Source organism: Pelmatolapia mariae, linkage group LG16_19 (genome assembly GCF_036321145.2).
Source record: "Pelmatolapia mariae isolate MD_Pm_ZW linkage group LG16_19, Pm_UMD_F_2, whole genome shotgun sequence".
Classification (NCBI taxonomy): Eukaryota; Metazoa; Chordata; class Actinopteri; order Cichliformes; family Cichlidae; genus Pelmatolapia; species Pelmatolapia mariae.
In genome coordinates, this window is record NC_086241.1 from 55,096,044 (window position 1) to 55,113,301 (window position 17,258).

The following is a 17,258-nucleotide window of genomic DNA, read 5'->3' on the forward strand; positions in this document are numbered from 1 at the left end:
CATGTATTTCCTATAATGCAGATAAGGGAGAGAGGGTTTGATATGTAATAAAAGGTGGGTCTGCGTCGCCTGTTTAAGCCCCTTAAGCCTGATAAATGATGAGCGACAGAGGCACAGCAAGAGGGTCACCGCTATTAACTCCTCGGTTTCCCGGCCTCCACTTAAACTTCTCTCAATTACATGTGGTAATGTGGCTGGATACGGGACTTAGAGGCTTCGACCTGTTCAGGCTGACTGAAAAAAAATAAAATGAAAGAAATGAAAAAGAAATCATAGTCAAATCTTTGCAGTGTTTTTAGGTTGCCCCTAAAGCCACGTGTTCAGGGGAAAACACAGGGATTACGGTCTGTGGCGTTACTAACGCATGCACACCAGGTATTCTGGGACAAACACCCAATGCAAGCTCATTAAATCAGCATTTGGTGTATCCGAGCAGGCGTTAACGACGGGCTCTAATCTCGGCGGTGACCTGCTCAAACTGTGTCACAGCCGAGCAGAGCTGAGACTCTCTCTGCAGAGCGGCTGCACGCACTGAGGAGGGGAAATATTAGTAGTTTGGGTAGTTTGATAAGGGGGGGGGAAAGGAAAAAAATATTTATACATGTATGGGGAAAATGCGTTGGTGAAATACGTCAATATATAATTTTATACGTGAAAGATTTTTTTTCCTGTAAAAAGAAGAATGAAAAATAAAGCACTTTCCAGCGTTAATATTTTATAAATAGTTTTTAGGTGCTGAGGTTGTTTCCAGAATCGTGATGTGAATCGATTTGCTGACTTTTTTGTGCCTTTCTTGCGTAAAAGCCTGTAAAACGTTGAATTTGTTTATTAGTTTATTTCAAAATCGCTTGTAACAGAAAAAAACGGATTTTCAGATTCTATTATTATTAAAATAAGCACGTGAGCGTTCTTATTAAGTGCTGTTGGTTTTCTTTGTCCAGTTTATTTAGATTTATGTGGCTGCAGAATTGATTTCAAAATTGGCTAAAAAAAAAAAGAAAAGAAAAAAGAAACAAATAAAAAATCAGGTAAACTCAATAACTCAAAATATACGCGGTGCCTTAAATTAAATGCAGGCTAGGGCTGATAAAGGCCAACTTTTTTTTCCCTCTTTGGTGTCACACGGTGACCGTCTTATAATAGAATCAAATATAAAGGACGCAGACATTTGAACTTAATTTATTTTTGAAGCACCACAAGAAAACAAATGGCAGATTATAAAAAAGAAAATGCGTGCACTATTTAGATTAAATCACTAAAACAAAAAAAAGGCATTTTATAAAGTTCAGTTTTTGATTTATGGCCTCCTGTACCTCAAGAATAAACAGTTTGATGGAGCTACATTTAATTTTAATTTTAAAACACATTTGCGTGGTCATTTTTCTGGGGATTTATTTCGTGTTAATGTGCTTAATTAAGTTAGGCGTATTTTTGTGGGCCTTCTCGCCTTTGTGGCAAACCTTCCGACGGCTCGGAATTCGCTGTGGCCGCCAGGTGTCGCTAGAGGGCAGCATATTTCATGCCGAGCCCGTGAGGAGGGGGGAAAGCCGCGGTTACGTTTTGTCTTGGTCTCCTCGCTCTCGCTCTCTCTCTCTCTCTCGCGCTCTCTCCCCTCCACCCTTTACTAACCCTCTGACACCAGGCTCCGAGAATCGGTGGAGGGGAAAATGAGGCTTTGGAGCTGAAGAATTTACAGTTAGTCGCGAAACTTTTACAAGTATTTGAGTTGCTCACTCCGCTTTCTGAAACCCTATAGTCACATTTCACTCCGGGGTCAAAAAGAGTTCAGACGCAGAGGACTGAGGTAATGCTTTGTGAAAGAAGGAAACAAAAAAGGGGGGCAAAATATCCTAAACAAATCATGAATAAAATAATATAAAATATGTAATAAATAAATAAATAATCGCATAGTATATGGAGCTGGTAATTATGGATTAATTAACAGTCTTCTGTGGAATTGAAGACATCGGGAAAATGTCGAACTGCCTTGTTTTTATTGAGCGCAAAATTTAATACTGAAGTAAAATTCTGCCAAATTACGTGATTATTTTATTATTATTATAATTTCTAGGAACTGGTGCAAACAAACAAAAAGATACTGCAAGGTTTTTATTTTCCGCGCTCCTCCTGCAGTCAGTCCATGAGCCTGTCTTATCTCAACCTCTCTATACATTAGCTTTCCTAATTTGCATAATCTCAAATACTGAAGTGGGCCAAAGAAAGAACAAAGTTACAAACAAGATTAGGGCGATTTTATTTGTTCCTGCGGTTGAGGGCCAATTGTTTCTTCAGGAGTGTTTAAGGTCACTAAGAGGATTTGAAGCTCGTTTCATATCAGTGATCTTTTTGAGGGAATTAAATCAACAATGCATTTCTCTCCATATTTAGCAACAGGCTTGTGTGTGTGTGAACAACCGAGCCCTGCAGGGCAGGAGAGGGGGAGAGGGATTGTAAGTCCCGCAAAGAGTAAACAGAGGAGTGGGACTTGGAGTGCTGGTGCTCGGGTGGCGCGCAGGCGGTCCTGGTGCACCTTAGGATGTGACATGCAGTGGATCTTTAGCCTGGTGACTGTCCCAGTAGTGTTTTCCTTGAAATGGATCCTCTCCCCCCCCTAATGAATCCAAACGCAGCTGGCCATGTCCCACGCGGACACCGAGAGCTTTAACCCTAAACTGACCTCAATTTGACACCACCAGATGAAATTTTACCGCCTGTTAATGCCATCTACTGATTTTCTTTTCTCTCTCAAACGCGCGGGAGTTGTGCACCTGAAAAGAGCCTTAACGTGAAGAAACATAAAACTACTTTAAAAAGTCTAATTGTCTGTGTTAGGTGTCCTCCTGGAGGTATCTTCCTTGTAAACGCCGTCAGGTTATAAGCTGGGGAGTTTAGGTTGGCACATGTCTTGTTTATGAGGAAAATTAATTTTAATTAACCATTGAGTGAATGATGATTAAAATGAGATTGGAAAATTAAACACCGACTTGTGTAATGCCACATAAAAAAAGTTGTTATTAAGCAGATTTAATAACCTAAATATTGTCACTTATGAAGTCTCGTGTTTATAGCTTTCATTAATTACTCGAGTAAATTTATCACAGAAGAAAAGAGCTTAAAATTTCACGTCGTTGGGAGTCATTGCCGTAAGTTTTATAGGGAAGGATGTGTGTCTGTGGAGCCGTACATTGGACACGCATAATTAGCTTCTCCTATTTTCACACGCTCTTCGGGTGTTTACATCACTCTCCTCCGGGGCAAATCACATATTTTCCTGAATAAATGTGAGGGAAAAACAACAAAAAACATGACATTCGCAAAAAATAAAAGTATGCAAATGGGAAAAAAATAACGATAAGATTCGGATTTGCTAAGCAGTATAGTGCAAACTCACCTAAGCTTAAAAAGAAAGAATTTTGTCTGCATTTGTATAGTCCAGCCTCACAACTTTCCCCATGCTGTGCCCCGAAAGGACGCGCGCTCACAACAAAGCAGTAGATACAATAAGGTTTATGCTACTTACCATGGTTGTCCAAAGAAGGAGGATGAAAAAAAAGTCAAGCGTTAGTGCACAAATCAATGTGAACGACAATATTTAGCTTATGAAAATATCAGTCTTCAATAGCAGAGTCTGCCGGGCTGGTTGTGTTTACAGAGTGTGAGAGAGACTTGGAGACGGTGAATGCCTTGGCTCTCTGCGCACTGCTCTGCTGCTCCTTCCCGGGGTATTGCACGTTGAAATGTCCACACAGCCGTTTGTCAAAGCCTGCAGTCCTACACTTCCCACCCCCCTTTATGCCAACAAACATAACTGTTGTCGCGGTTTCATTTATTAAATCTTTTTCATTTTTTTAAACCCCTCTATTTCTGTAATCGACCCTGAACAGCTCTGCTTTGTATTTTGTTTGTTGGGAGAGTTTATTGACCCTCCAGCAGTAGCCTCAGCCTATCTCCCTGAGCGTGTGTCTACCTTAATCCTAACCTGTGAATAATTAATTCCCACCATCAAAAAATGTCACGGAGCAATAAATGGAGCCTTTATGTGAGAACCTATCAATACAGCCATGATGCCATATTAGCACTGATGGAGCTAAATATTAAAGGGGATAGATGGCCTGCTTCTGTTTTGAGCGTAAAAGTGCTCAGGCTCCAAAGAGGGCTTCACTGCAATCGATGGCCGGAGCGTTGCTCCTCCTCTAAACTTCAATCTCCTCACATGATTGATGATCTCGGGGAGCTTTGATAATTGACTACTCTGAGGTAAGGAACGAGTTTCTATCAAGAGACGGGATTGGACGAAAGAAGCACACAAAATTACTTTCTCCACAAAAGCTTTTTTTCCGCTTGGAAAAGTTCATTCTGGGCTTAGAGGGGTGCTGCGCGCCGTTTAATTGCTAAAAAGACCAGAGCAATAATTAGCAGTGAGATTAGGAGGTATTACTGAGATACTGAGTATGCACACCGGCTTATAACCACAAAACAGAAAACAAGTAAGCGTCATGCTCATATATTAAAGTCAGCATTCATAAGATCTCGTTGTAATAGCTTTCTATCAATGAAAATAAGGACGTAAACTATTTATTTTGCCATGCGTAAAAGTTTGGACTCGTAGTGCGCAATTCTGCTCTAAATGTAGCATTTTATTGTTGTTATTATTATTTTCATAATTCATGCAGATACATTCAGTCGGTGTTATGTTTAGTTCAGCTCGGAGCATTTGTAGCTGAAGTGTTTAAAAGTGCCCGCTCTGGTAAACCTCTCTCATTCAACCTTTTTCTGCTGTTTCTTTAGGACGCTTATCGGCGAAGAAGAATTGGGTGGGAGTTGGAGCTGTTCTGCGTTGGCTTTTTACCCCCAGTGTGGAGTTGAAGCCGTCCCTGTGCCTCGCATATACTCTGCATATCACAAGATTTGGTCTCTCCTCTCTCTTTTCTGGAGCTGCTGTAGGACTGGCTATGGCCACCACTACTTCCGGGATCCGTCATTTCATTCGCCCACCGCTCAGCGCTGCGAACTGACTCTGTTTCTATAAGCAAGCTAGCAGCCAACCTGCCAACACTCGCTGACACTCACTCATCTCAGTCTCGCCAGATAGACGAAATACCTACGGGGGAAAGAAAGGAGAGATCTGAATCGCAATCTCTTAATTTCGACTGCTTTTTTCTTTTTTTCTTCTTTTTTTTTCACAGTGATAATAAAACAAGATAGCGATCTGGAGGCATTAAAGGAGACGCGGACTTGCGGGATGAAAACGGACTAAAAAGATTCGTCCTTCTCTTGAACATCATCACCAACCGTCATTCATTCATTACCTTGACAACCTCTGGCTTTGATTGACAGCTGGAGTGGCAAAAAGCCATGAGACACGACAGTTTAGTTACATGCAGGTTGTTGATGGGCCGATTGTAACCTTCACTTTGGCGCATTTTTTATTTTTTTTCCAGGAAAGAGGGTAAACAAGAAAAATTGCAAAACTCCCTGATGCTACGCTTTCAACTGAACCACACTGGCGAATAGGAGAGTTCGCAAAGTTGGTTGAAAAAGGAATCTTGCCACTAAATCACTTTCTAACCGGGACTGGGATATTAAATATACGACAGATTCAGGAGTTTATTGGAGCGCAGCCTGATGGCGCAAAGGGTAGGTTTTTTAAATCTGCTACACTTACCTGTTCAAATCAACTGTAGGGAGGCCCTCGTATCGCTAACCTCTTGTCGGGTGGTGGCAAATTTACAAAGTATTCCCATCAAAGCAGTTATATTTGACATTTTTGCAGCGCTCTCACTCTTCAAGCAAAGTGACAGCCTCTGCTTTTACCGACAGCCTCCACGACAGCCGTGGAGCAGTTTCACAGAGGACTCCAAACTAATTCGATCTATTCGCCCACCAAACTCTGTTCCGCGGAGCTCCTAACTTATTATGTTTTTGGTAATGACACACCGAGTAGCAGATATAATATATCACACTTTTCTGCCCTGGCTGCAGCGTAATTTTCCACTGCGAACGCTTTTTTTTTTTTTTTTTTTTACTTTCTTCTTTGCGTTTGTTCAGAATGACACGGCATGCTTTACTTTATACATTTGTTAAGAAAAGAAAAAGTAGCTTAACCGGAAAGTCGGCTGACTTTTGTTCTAATTTTAATTCCTAGTACGATGAGCTGGCCCATTATGGTGGGATGGACGGAGTCCCGGCGTCGATGTACGGGGACCCGCATGCTCCCCGGCCGCTTCCCCAGGTCCACCACCTGAACCACGGACCGCCGCTGCACGCCAGCCAGCACTACGGAGCCCACGCTCCTCATCCGAACGTTATGCCCACCAGCATGGGCTCCGCTGTCAACGACGCTTTAAAGAGGGATAAAGATCAAATTTATGGGTAAGGTTTACACACGGATCTAATACGCGCTCACGCACCTTTTCCCCCCTCAACTTTGCAGCTTTTCTTTAAGTTTGCTTTGTTGGAGTTTCTCTCCCACTACCAAATTTAAATAGTGTTTTGTGCAGGTTTGACCGCAATTTTGGACCTCTATTGTTGGTTAGGGGAGTTTTGTTGATGTGTAATTTTACACTCATTGTACAAGGCATCGAGCAGCCTGCAGTAAGTAAGAGTATGAGCCTTAAGCTTGAAATACAAGCTGTAGAATAACATGGAAGCTCGCTGTTCATAGTCCAACCTCCAAATACAGAGACTGCAAGGAATTATGATAAAAAAATATTTTTAACATCATTGCAATTGCTCCATAGTGCAAAGTGTGCGTTGTAATATCGCTGCACACTAATATTCCTCCATCGTAAACACAGGCTATATTTATTAAAACGTTCTTGTTCCTGCATGCAAATATATTGTAAAGGGTTTCAAAAATAGTTTGCAGTGACACACACACATACACACACACACATACACAGCCAGCGCGTTACAAAACATTAAATGTCTTTATAATTTTATCACATTAATCTACAATAATGTAAGAATTGGCAGGCTACTTACTACTGAGGGCAAAACTAAAAAAAAAAGAATTATGATTACAGATAATGCTCACTAATACGTACACAGTAAGTGCTATAATCCCGATATAATCTGGGATGTGGTGTAGAGTAAATCCAGCTCATCATTTCTATTTTTCTTGCGTTTTCATATGGGAAATTGACTCTATTCTCTTTAATACCTAAATATATACTTATCACAATTAATTAAAAAGCCAGTGTCAGATTTATCCAGTTATCGCTGGTGATAGAAATAAGGAGTTTGCTGAAATTATAATCTGCATTTTAAAATGATTTGGGTGATTGCCTCAAGATGTTGGATGACTGTAACAACTGGAAGATAGAGTTTACACATTTCACCTCTGTGAAACGATGAAGATGTAGGCCTGTGTTAAAACAGCAGTAATAATAATATTAAAGTCTTCGGTGACGACATCTTAAGTGTAACTCTGTGTTTTTGTTTTTATCCCTGGCGACCGTATAATTTCTTAAAATTCCACTGAAATCTGTCGACAGTCAGCTTTGTGTTTTGTTTGAAGTTTTGTTCACTTCTCAGTCTTTTGTCTTTCGCACTGCAAGAAATGTCTGTCTCGAGCCGATTAATAACATATGAGACCTCAGTTGCTAAAAGAAAATGTACCAAACGGGGTTGTCCGCATGCATGTGTTACTAGAAAACTACTAAGAAGACTTTTCTGAAATCAGACACACTGTTTTAATTGTCGCCGTCCATTTTTTAACATATTTTAAGACATGTTTTGATAGTAGAGTAATAAAAAAACAAAGAAACAACTAGACAGCGGGATAAAAGTAAAAAAAAAATAATCGCGATAAAAACTTTTTTTTTTATTATTATTATTAGTTGCAATAAGAATTTGAAGAGCAGGGAGCCGACTGATACGCAGGTTGACTGGACATTTTTTACAGTGGGCATTGTAGAGCCGGTGTGCTGTTTGTACTCAGGCCGTGTTTCCCCTCTTGCAGTCACCCTTTATTTCCACTCCTCGCACTGGTTTTTGAGAAGTGCGAGTTGGCGACGTGTACTCCGAGGGAGCCCGGCGTAGCAGGCGGCGATGTCTGCTCTTCAGACTCCTTCAATGAGGACATTGCAGTCTTTGCCAAACAGGTCAATTTTGCAGTTTAAAAAATATTTTTGGATGGTGTGTCTGCGTCACGGCAAATAGTTTTCCGCTTGCTTTATTTTCTTTTTACAATAAAAAGTTCCCTTTTTTAATGATTTATGACTGTTGTTAATTACATTATTTTCACTTAAAAGACAAGTTTTTGCTTTTTTTTTTTTTTTTGGCTTTTTGTTGTATTGTTTTGGGTTTTTTTTTTTTTCAATTTAAAGTTGTAGCTGTGGGCCACATTCCACACATTTCATGCTAAACTAACTTTGACATTTGGTGTATTGTTTTAGGTCCGAGCAGAAAAACCTTTATTTTCATCAAATCCAGAGTTGGACAATTTGGTAAGCGCACTTCTTTGTCTCCCAGTTCCAGTTCCCTCCGTCGGTATACTGAAATGTCCACAGCATCTCGAAGTAAATATGCGAACATATGATTTAGACTTCCGCACTGATGTCAGATCAGTTTAGAATTGAGGCTGTGTGACCACATTTGCCGCTGTCATTGTTCAATCTTCCCATCTAACCTACCCAGCTGACCACTGTGTAATCACATATTAGAAGTGTAAGAAGTTAAAAAATATATAATATATGCATGCTCCCGCTGACTGTCGTGCACTCATAACTGGAAGGTTTTATTTTATGACAATATCCACCAATGTGAAAAAATGTACATATACATTAATCTTGTCAGTTTTGCAATTTTAATTGTTGTTATTTTTGCTCTTTTTCCCCTTAGATGATACAAGCCATACAAGTATTACGGTTTCACCTCTTGGAATTAGAAAAGGTAATTTTTTATATATCTTTACGCTCTCTAAACTTCACCTGCCACACGCACAATATGACTGCAGTGTAAGCGATATCACTAAATGTGCTCCAGAGGTAATCACTGCTGTACATATATCACGGATATGAAAAAGAAAAGGAAAATAAATGCACCGAGAGACGTTCTGAGGATGCTCATTTTCATAAAATATGCTGCTTTATTTAGCCAACTATCGATGCAGATGAAGTGGATATTGATAAAATATGTTAGAACCTCTTTGCCCACGTTGCTCATTGTTATTGATCTGCAGATTTGGTTTCAGCTACTCATTATTTCGCCAGCTTACGGCGTGCTGTTTATTATTATTTTTTTCGTCGTTCAACTTGTTGCTCCGGCCTCAGGAGAATAATAAGCTCTGCAACAATTTCACTATTGTTTCCTCGCCGCCGATAATGCCTCTTAATTGAAGTTATTCTTGGACCTGGCTGAAGCGTTTCCCCATCCTGAGAAAAGGTGTTTTGTTCCCCTTTCTAGGTGCACGAGCTCTGCGACAATTTTTGCCACCGGTACATCAGTTGTTTGAAAGGAAAAATGCCAATAGATCTAGTTATTGACGAACGGGATGGCAGCTCAAAATCAGATCACGAAGAACTTTCGGGATCATCGACCAATCTCGCAGATCACGTGAGTAACACGAGCTTTTTTGTATTCGTAATTTGTTATGTGCTGTTTTTGTCTGTCTGCATGCGCATCTGCTGCTGATAAAGACCAGGGACACATGAGCCCTTAGTTTTCAGCAAACAATGCATTCGAGTGCAATATATAGTAGCAACCATATTCAAATATATATATTTAAAATAATAATTTTATAATAATCACATTGTTTGATTTATTTAATAGAGCCAACTTTGGGGGCTACTTAGCTTCTGCTCAGTGTGTGTGACCCTGCTGTGCCATCAGTAAATAGAGCATGCTCTGTTCTGCAAGGAAAATCTGCCGATCGATGTTCTAAGGTCAAAAGCTACATGTGATACAATAGAGTGAGTTATTGTTTTAGTCTTTTGATTAGGGGCAGTCATGTGTGCATAACGCGTCCGTGCTTGCTTGCGTGCTGGAGGCTTGAGTGGGTGTGTACGTGCGCGTGATAAAGGGTGCGCGTGCGCGTGTGCAAATCGCCGGCCTGCGTTCGTGGAGAGTGGCACGCTGAAAAAAAGACGTAAAAAAACGCGAGGCAATTATCTGTTACGCAGGTTTAACGTTAAAGCAGGGTATCAACGGTAAGCTTTAGCTTTAGGCCAATATTTAAAAAGAAAAAGGCTTTATATTTGGGGGCTGTGGGAGCTGAATATGGCCTGCGCGTAAAGCTGTGGATTTTGCTGCAGAGGTGGAGAAAGTGGTAGCCTATTGAAAGAGATCTCAGAGCTAAAGGCTTACCATCAATGTCAAGTTCACAAGGCATATGATGGTTCGTCTGGAGGCCTTCCATTGCTGTTGATGTTAATGTGTTTAATTGTTTCGTATTGATTGCCGTGTGGTTTGCTCTGCAGTTGCTTTCTCCTCTGCGCCCCCCCCCCCTCCCCCGCCCCCCCTTTATGGCTGGAGGCTCCATAATGCTAAATTCAATTATATGCACCTGAAGTACAGTAGCTTTAAATTTTAAGATCGATTGTCTGCTTTAAATTGTACATTTTCGGCGTAATAAACACAGATTCTAACTCCCCCCTCCGCAGTATGGATCGAGCTGACAGTGTAGTACTAAGTTCATATTTGTGAATTACTGCGTCTTCTATGTCTGCGATAAAGCTAATGTTTTAGTGGGGGTGGCGGGCTGGGAGGGAAATCGGCTAGTGTAACAAAGTGACTAGTTAATATCTGCGCAGCACAAGGCCAAGCCTATTAGGAATTAAAGCAGATTTAAGTGTTATGCAAAGTCTCTGCGCTGCATCTGTTGGGTCTGGCTATAGGCCTAGTGGATTCCCTTTGAAAGCCCGTCGCCTGTGCAGGGCCACGCAGCGCGTCACACAAGGTGAAGCGAAGCGTGTTTAGCCCGAAGATGCCGATGCTGGTTTGAGAAACGGTCAAAACGGCAACATTGTGGCCCTCCAACACAAGTGTAGAAATGAGGCATGCTGTTGTTTATAGTGCAGAGATTAGATAAACTAGCCTGTTTAGTTTCATGGCAGATGGTTGGCACTCAAGCCAATTTCCAATAGTGCCTCCAGTGCTCAGACACCAGCTTTGTCATCAGTCCACTTGTAAGAAATATTTTGATAATTAGAAAATTAAATATGCCAATAAAGCAAATCAGGAGCAGCAATAAACAAAGAAGGTTGCATGACAAGCCATTTATCTCGGGGTTGTTTGAAATGACCACCTCATTAGCTATTTAAGTTTGAGGGATTTATTTCACTTTTGTGGCACCAATGAACTTTTTATTATACCTAACTGCTGGGCTGGAGTTTACTAAAGCAGGAGAAAGTCTTTTTTTTCCCTTTTCCTCTCTCTCCTTATTTGCTTTCAGAGCTGTGTCTGGGCAGAGCAGGGATTTTTTTTTAAAATAATGGCTACAATTTATGGAAGCATACATACTCCAGCTTATTGTTTTTAATAAATAGAGGCGCTGGGCAGTGTGTGAGAACATGTGTGCACCTCATGATGCTTAAGTGGGAATAATATTTGCAGAAAGGGAAAGAAAGCGAAACTACAGTATAGTGCAGCCATGATCTAAAAACCTTGTAATAAATAGTTAACTTCTCTAGCAGTCATTGCCACATCTATTTGAAAAGCGTCCAGCTTTGCATGCCGAAAATGTGTTTTCAGTATTTGGACACAATACACCCCACACTCTCCCCCAAAAAAGGCATTTGGCTGCCAAACTGTGCCGATGGATGGGAAACAATTTCTGTCACTCTTGTCCTGATTTATTTATTCTATCTATTCACTTCTATTATTTGGCTCTATTTTATTATTCATTTCTGTCCTCGCATCTCATTGAGGAGAGGAAGGCAGCTTGATAGTTAGATATGCTAATTTATTTAGTTAGAATCTCACACGTCCATTTTTCTTTGCTTTGATATGCATTTTTAATATATAGCCTTGGGCTACATCTCATTTGGTGAAAGTCGGTTTTTCTAGAGATGATCAGGCTCTTCAGTGAGGAGGCAGCCTGTTGAGCTTGTTTTTTATGTGTGCATGTTTGTGTTACCCCTTCCTTTCTATCGCTTTCTTTTTCGTTCCCGCCCCTTCCTCATACCTTACTGCGGAGCTTTAAAGTGTAGTTGTATTTACATTTGAATGCAGCGTGGTCTTAGAGATGATTGGCTTACAGCATAGATCAGGATAAGGCCTCACTGACACTGTTGATTTCCCTCATTTGCTTGCGGTGACTATCTCAAGCATGTAGCCCACCCAGTGTTTCCTAACTCATTGCCCCTCCTCAGATTGATTCAATCATATTTAAATTAAAGGAAAAATAGAATTTGTATTACACATGAAGGGTGATAGGAAAAAAAACCCCCACACACACAGTGGTGTAGTTTTGCAAATGGTTGGTGTGTGTGTGTATGTGTGTGCACTTGTCACTGGTTTGCTCTCGTCTTTTAATTAATGAATAAAATTTCTGTCTCTTCTATGCTACATCCAATTAGGGAGACAAATAGAATTAACAGTGTCTGAGTATTATCTGTTCTAATGAATTAGCCTTTGTGTCTTCTTGTGCCATTGTGCCGCTTCCTTAGTCAAGCTATTAGCAGAAGGGTTCTCATTTCTTTTATGCATATGCATTATAATGTTGCGACTGCAGTAGAATTTCTGCATAGTTTAAGATTTGCCAGACAGAAATTCTGTTGCATTCAAAAGTCCCACTGCTTTGTTTTGGAGATCTTTCCTCAAGGAGTGACAGTGCTCATAGTTATAGTATAGCTTATTTTGCATTTGCTTGGCTGCAGAAAACAGGAGGAAAAGCCTTTTCTGCTTAGGTCTCGATCTCTGATAAAGGCTCTGGGCGCTGTAGACCAATGGTCAAATGCACTGATGTCACAGGTTTAATCAAGTAATGCAATAGCTCATCTTGAGCCTGTGCATAAGTGTGTGTGTGTATATTTGTGGAGGTGCGTGCCCAATAAGATCCTGTCCTATTTCTGTACGTCACTATGCATAGTGCAGCGCATACGCAGCCCTCTGCCTGTGGACAGTGAGCCCTCAGGCCAAGCTTGCCTGCTGAACCATGCAATTTCTCAGTTTTGGAGGTGTTCTAATTCTACTAGCTTTGTCCTCCTCGAGGGCCGACTACGTTTGGATATCATGAAAACAGTGCATTGTTGACTTGGGACGCTCTGTCTGTTCCATGCAATTGTTTTGTGATGGTGGGATGTCTGGCCGTACATTTCCTATTTGATTTGTGTTCAGTGGCAGGGCCTTGTTGGCAGGCATATCTAATCATCAGTATGGTGGCTGAAGAGAGGCTATGCTAACTTGTTGCATCTTCCGCACTCCCCTTTATTTGGCTGAAAGCATGGTGTAAATGACTGCAGTGATCAGGAGATTCACATTAACTTGTACATTGTTATTTTAAAGGAATGAATGAAAGCACAAGTGTTTATAACATTTTTTTGCCATTTGATTTTTTTGGGATATGTCATATTAAGCTGTGCCAAACCCATGAATCACTTTTTTAAAAAAAAAACGTAATCTCTTCTTTCTTTGCACACATAATGTACTACAGCGAGTAAAACAGCTTTTGCCTCAGAGAAAGTTTTCAGGCATAAATACAATCAGACAATCCTCCTTGTCTGTTAAAACATGCTGTGGTGAATTATTAGCTGCTAAATTAAGGACTTTTTATATTGTGGGTAATTGAGGGGGTTGTAAATGCTTAGCTGTTCAATGGAAGTGCACCTACACTTTTCTGAAGTGGCTGTATATAATTACGAGCTCAATGCAACAGAAATGTGTGAGAAGTTTTTCTCTTTCTTTGTTTATGCCATGTGGCAAGATGCGTCTTGAAATGTCACATTGCCTCGTGATTTACGGCCCCGTGTGTTTCTGGTGCGTCAGCGATTCCTTACATGTTCAGCGTAGGATCTTTGTAGTTGCTCTGCGCACTGATATACGCACACACACACGCACGCACACACACACGCACGGACTCACAAGGTTAGTCGTTCTCAGCCTGTGTTACACTGCTGCTACTGCACCAGATTTCCCCCTTTCCCTCCAGGTTTCTGGGGAATTTTTGAGGGAAATTCAATGATGCTGCTAAATCAATTTTATTTGAAATTCCTAGGGATGTAGGCAGAGTGCAGTGAGGGAAGTGAAATTGTGCCAGGCAGGTGTTTGTAAATGAGAAACAGGGGACAGTGGCAGAGGAGACGGCAGCATTCTCCCACTCTCCTGCGGCCTGGCTGCACTACGAGCCTTCCTTCCCATATTGTCTCCTGCTTTTATATTAATTACAACTTGTATTAGCAGCCGCCAGTTGCTAACCCCAGCAAATAGAAAAGGCTGCCCCTAGAGACCGCTCTTCTTTTGTATCTTATTCTCTATCTAGTCCTGCTGTGTACATTTGTGTGCGCGTTTCCTCCTGCACATGTATGTGTGTTTGCTTGCTGGCATTCTCCTCCTCCTCCTGGTAACACTGCTCTTTAACACAATTAGCGAGGAGCATGGAGTGAACCGTGTTTGACTCCTAATTATGCCCAGCTTTAGGGAATAGTCACATGGGCTGGAGGCCCTTTTTGTCTCTTTTGCATCTTCCCCTGTTTTATTCGAGCACTTCTTGTGTAGGTTGAAGACTGTTTGTGTGACATGATTTTTTTTCCTGCAACTTGTTTGAACTTTATCAGACCCACAGGGGTTGTGGCAAAATGGTTGTGTGTGTTTGTGTTGCACGGCGCAGTGTCTGATGATGCACCCGCCATAGCTTAGAGAGACCCACTAAATTATTCATAGGGAGGAAAGGCTGTTGCTTTTGTCGCCTTGTTGAGTGTGGAAAGTTAACACTGTTGTTTTGATATTCGTTGTCTTGTTTTGCACACACGCTTATGAATGAGCGGTGACTTACAGGTACTAAAAGAGAAGTGTGCGCTCCACTGCATATGCATTGGTCTTGTGTGCACTCTATTATTATTATTAGGTCATATAAAGTGCTGCAGTCTTCTTTTTCCACTGTAAGAGCCAAACTAACAAAGCTTTATCTACATCCCCACATAAAGGCCCATTAAATCCACAGGGTAGCAAATCACAGCAAAATATCATTCCCTTTTACACCATTAGATGAGGTGTCTTTGAATTTAATTTAGTGCCAGCGCCATTAAAAATGACACATTACTCTGCAATGATAGCTAAATTAAGTCCTATCGATTCCACTGTTGCATTAAAACCATAGCTTGCTGTGGCCGTAGCTGGCAAGTGTTAAAGGGAGAGATAGAATGAGAGAGCAGGCATGTGTGAGAGCAGTGAGCACAGTTTTTCAGGTCTGTCTTGTGTCTCGCCGGCAGTGGGTGTCTCATTGTGAGGAAGTAGAACCCAGTCATTTTCTTCTCTTGGAACAACAACAGCCCGTTCTGAGAGCCCAGAGCCCAGCTCTGCTTAAACACACTATTCACTCTGGGAGTCTGGGATTTTTACCTCTCCTTTCTTCCTTCTCTCTGTGTTGAACACGACAAAGACAAAATTAGACTGCTTTCAGGGGGTTGATGGGCTTTTCCCACATTAGGGATTTTACTTAGCCTGCGCTGTGTTGAGAATAACAGAGAATTACTATAACAACAGACCTCGTTCCCATGAAGTGTTCCATGTGTTGATCAGTGGCCCAGAGAGTGAACACATCGTAATCATCCATCGCTCTCAGTACGGGGACACTTTCCCCTTCACTCACTCTGGAGGGCTAAAACCCACGCACGGGCTATTGTTCACGTTGTCTTCTTACCCCTCTTCTGAGTAATTCTCTGAGCTCTTTATCTGATTGCCATCCGGTGAACAGCTGACGCTGAGAGGGCCTTGAGTGGAGCGCGGGGTCTGAAGGGTCTTGTGTGTTTCTGTCTGCTGTTTTCAGCTCCAAGCTGTTTGAGAAAACAGCCCGCCTTCCCCAAAAAACTTAGCAGATAAAAGGGCCTCGCTTACAGGCATAGCAGCAGCCTCGCCTCCGCAGCAGAACAAGCAGCAGCACATCAGGACTGTGTGCCCAGGGGACCTCGGCAGCGGCGTGTCTTTAGTCTCTGTTTCCCTGCGAACCTCGATTAGTCTCCAGGCTCTATCCTGTCTGTCCTCCTCGAGTACAGCTTACTCTGACTGGGGCACAACGGCAAGCAGGCAGGCTCCTCTCTGGCGGGGACTGAGGGAAAAGTTCATCAGGAACTCTGCTCAAGTTGGACAAAATGGTAAAAACGGTCTGTTTCTAGGAATATACTGTGGCATGTACATTTTCCCTCTACTTTCATATGTATGTATATGTGTTTATGTGTGTTTGAGGGAGAAAAAAACACATAGCGGGAACTGAGAAGTGGGTTGAGGTTTGTGGGAAGCCTTGGTGCAGGCCTGTGTTTGTTTGGCTTGGGCTCTGCTCAAGGGGCTGCTTCTCTCGGGCCCCAGACAACGTTAGGCTCAAGTTTGCCAACATTTTGTCATCATACTCAGGTGACATGTTAAACTGGGAAAGACTAGCGAGGGCTGTCGCATCAACTCTGTGCGAGAGGCTGTTTGGAGTGCGTAGCTGATTGAGTCTGTGTTTGTGGGCACAGATGTAGTATATGACGTGATCAGTCTGTCCCTCTATTGCCTGAATGGCAGAGGAAATTCCAGCTCTAGTCTGCCTTCATGTGGCTCTGATAAAGCCTTTCCTGTACAGTAGAAAATCCTGTTTCCCTGTGTGTACTGACAGGGGAGTGGGAATGACCAGGAAAGAGAAGAGGAGCCGAGAAATTGAGCTGGACGTAGGGCAGGAGAGAATAAAGTCAACTTAAAAGCTATGAATTTGTTTATGGTTATTTCTTTGAAGTTAGCCAGCAGGGATTTAACACTTCTTTTCACGATGCCTTTGTATATATGAAAGTGAGTGTGCGTGCATCTGTGTTTATACTTCTTGCTCTATTATGTCATTAGCATGTGTGCATAAGTGTATTTCAGCAAGCCTCTGTGGGCGTGTGTGTATGTCAGTGTGGGCGTGTACACATTTTTGGCAGATTAGCAGGAGAATCACTGTCATATCTTATTTTCATTTCTGACAGTGGTAATGATTAATGGCGGCTGTGGTGTGTTTGGACTTTTTACCTCTATATTTCTCACTTGACACGGAAGTCTCAATTGGTTATGGTACAAATGAACTGCACTGGGCTCCGCCATATGTGTTTAGACTATTACTCACAAGCGCTCTACTTGCAATGTTC

At 41.8% G+C, this 17,258-nt stretch overlaps 1 protein-coding gene across 4 annotated transcripts in view; it reads left to right on the plus strand.

Annotated features, from left to right (window-relative positions):
• Positions 1-4,360: 4,360 nt before the first annotated feature.
• meis2a (Meis homeobox 2a) overlaps positions 4,361-17,258 on the plus strand; it is a 77,127-nt gene continuing 64,229 nt past the window's right edge. For 3 of the 4 annotated variants that reach the window (XM_063497815.1, XM_063497817.1, XM_063497816.1), the window contains exons 1-7: positions 4,361-4,487; positions 4,789-5,637; positions 6,146-6,372; positions 7,964-8,105; positions 8,400-8,450; positions 8,845-8,895; positions 9,409-9,558. In XM_063497815.1, coding sequence (XP_063353885.1) covers positions 5,626-5,637; positions 6,146-6,372; positions 7,964-8,105; positions 8,400-8,450; positions 8,845-8,895; positions 9,409-9,558 — 633 coding nt within the window. In that variant the 5' untranslated portion in view covers positions 4,361-4,487; positions 4,789-5,625. The remainder of the gene's footprint in view (positions 4,488-4,788; positions 5,638-6,145; positions 6,373-7,963; positions 8,106-8,399; positions 8,451-8,844; positions 8,896-9,408; positions 9,559-17,258) is intronic. The other variant, XM_063497819.1, reaches the window with a different exon arrangement.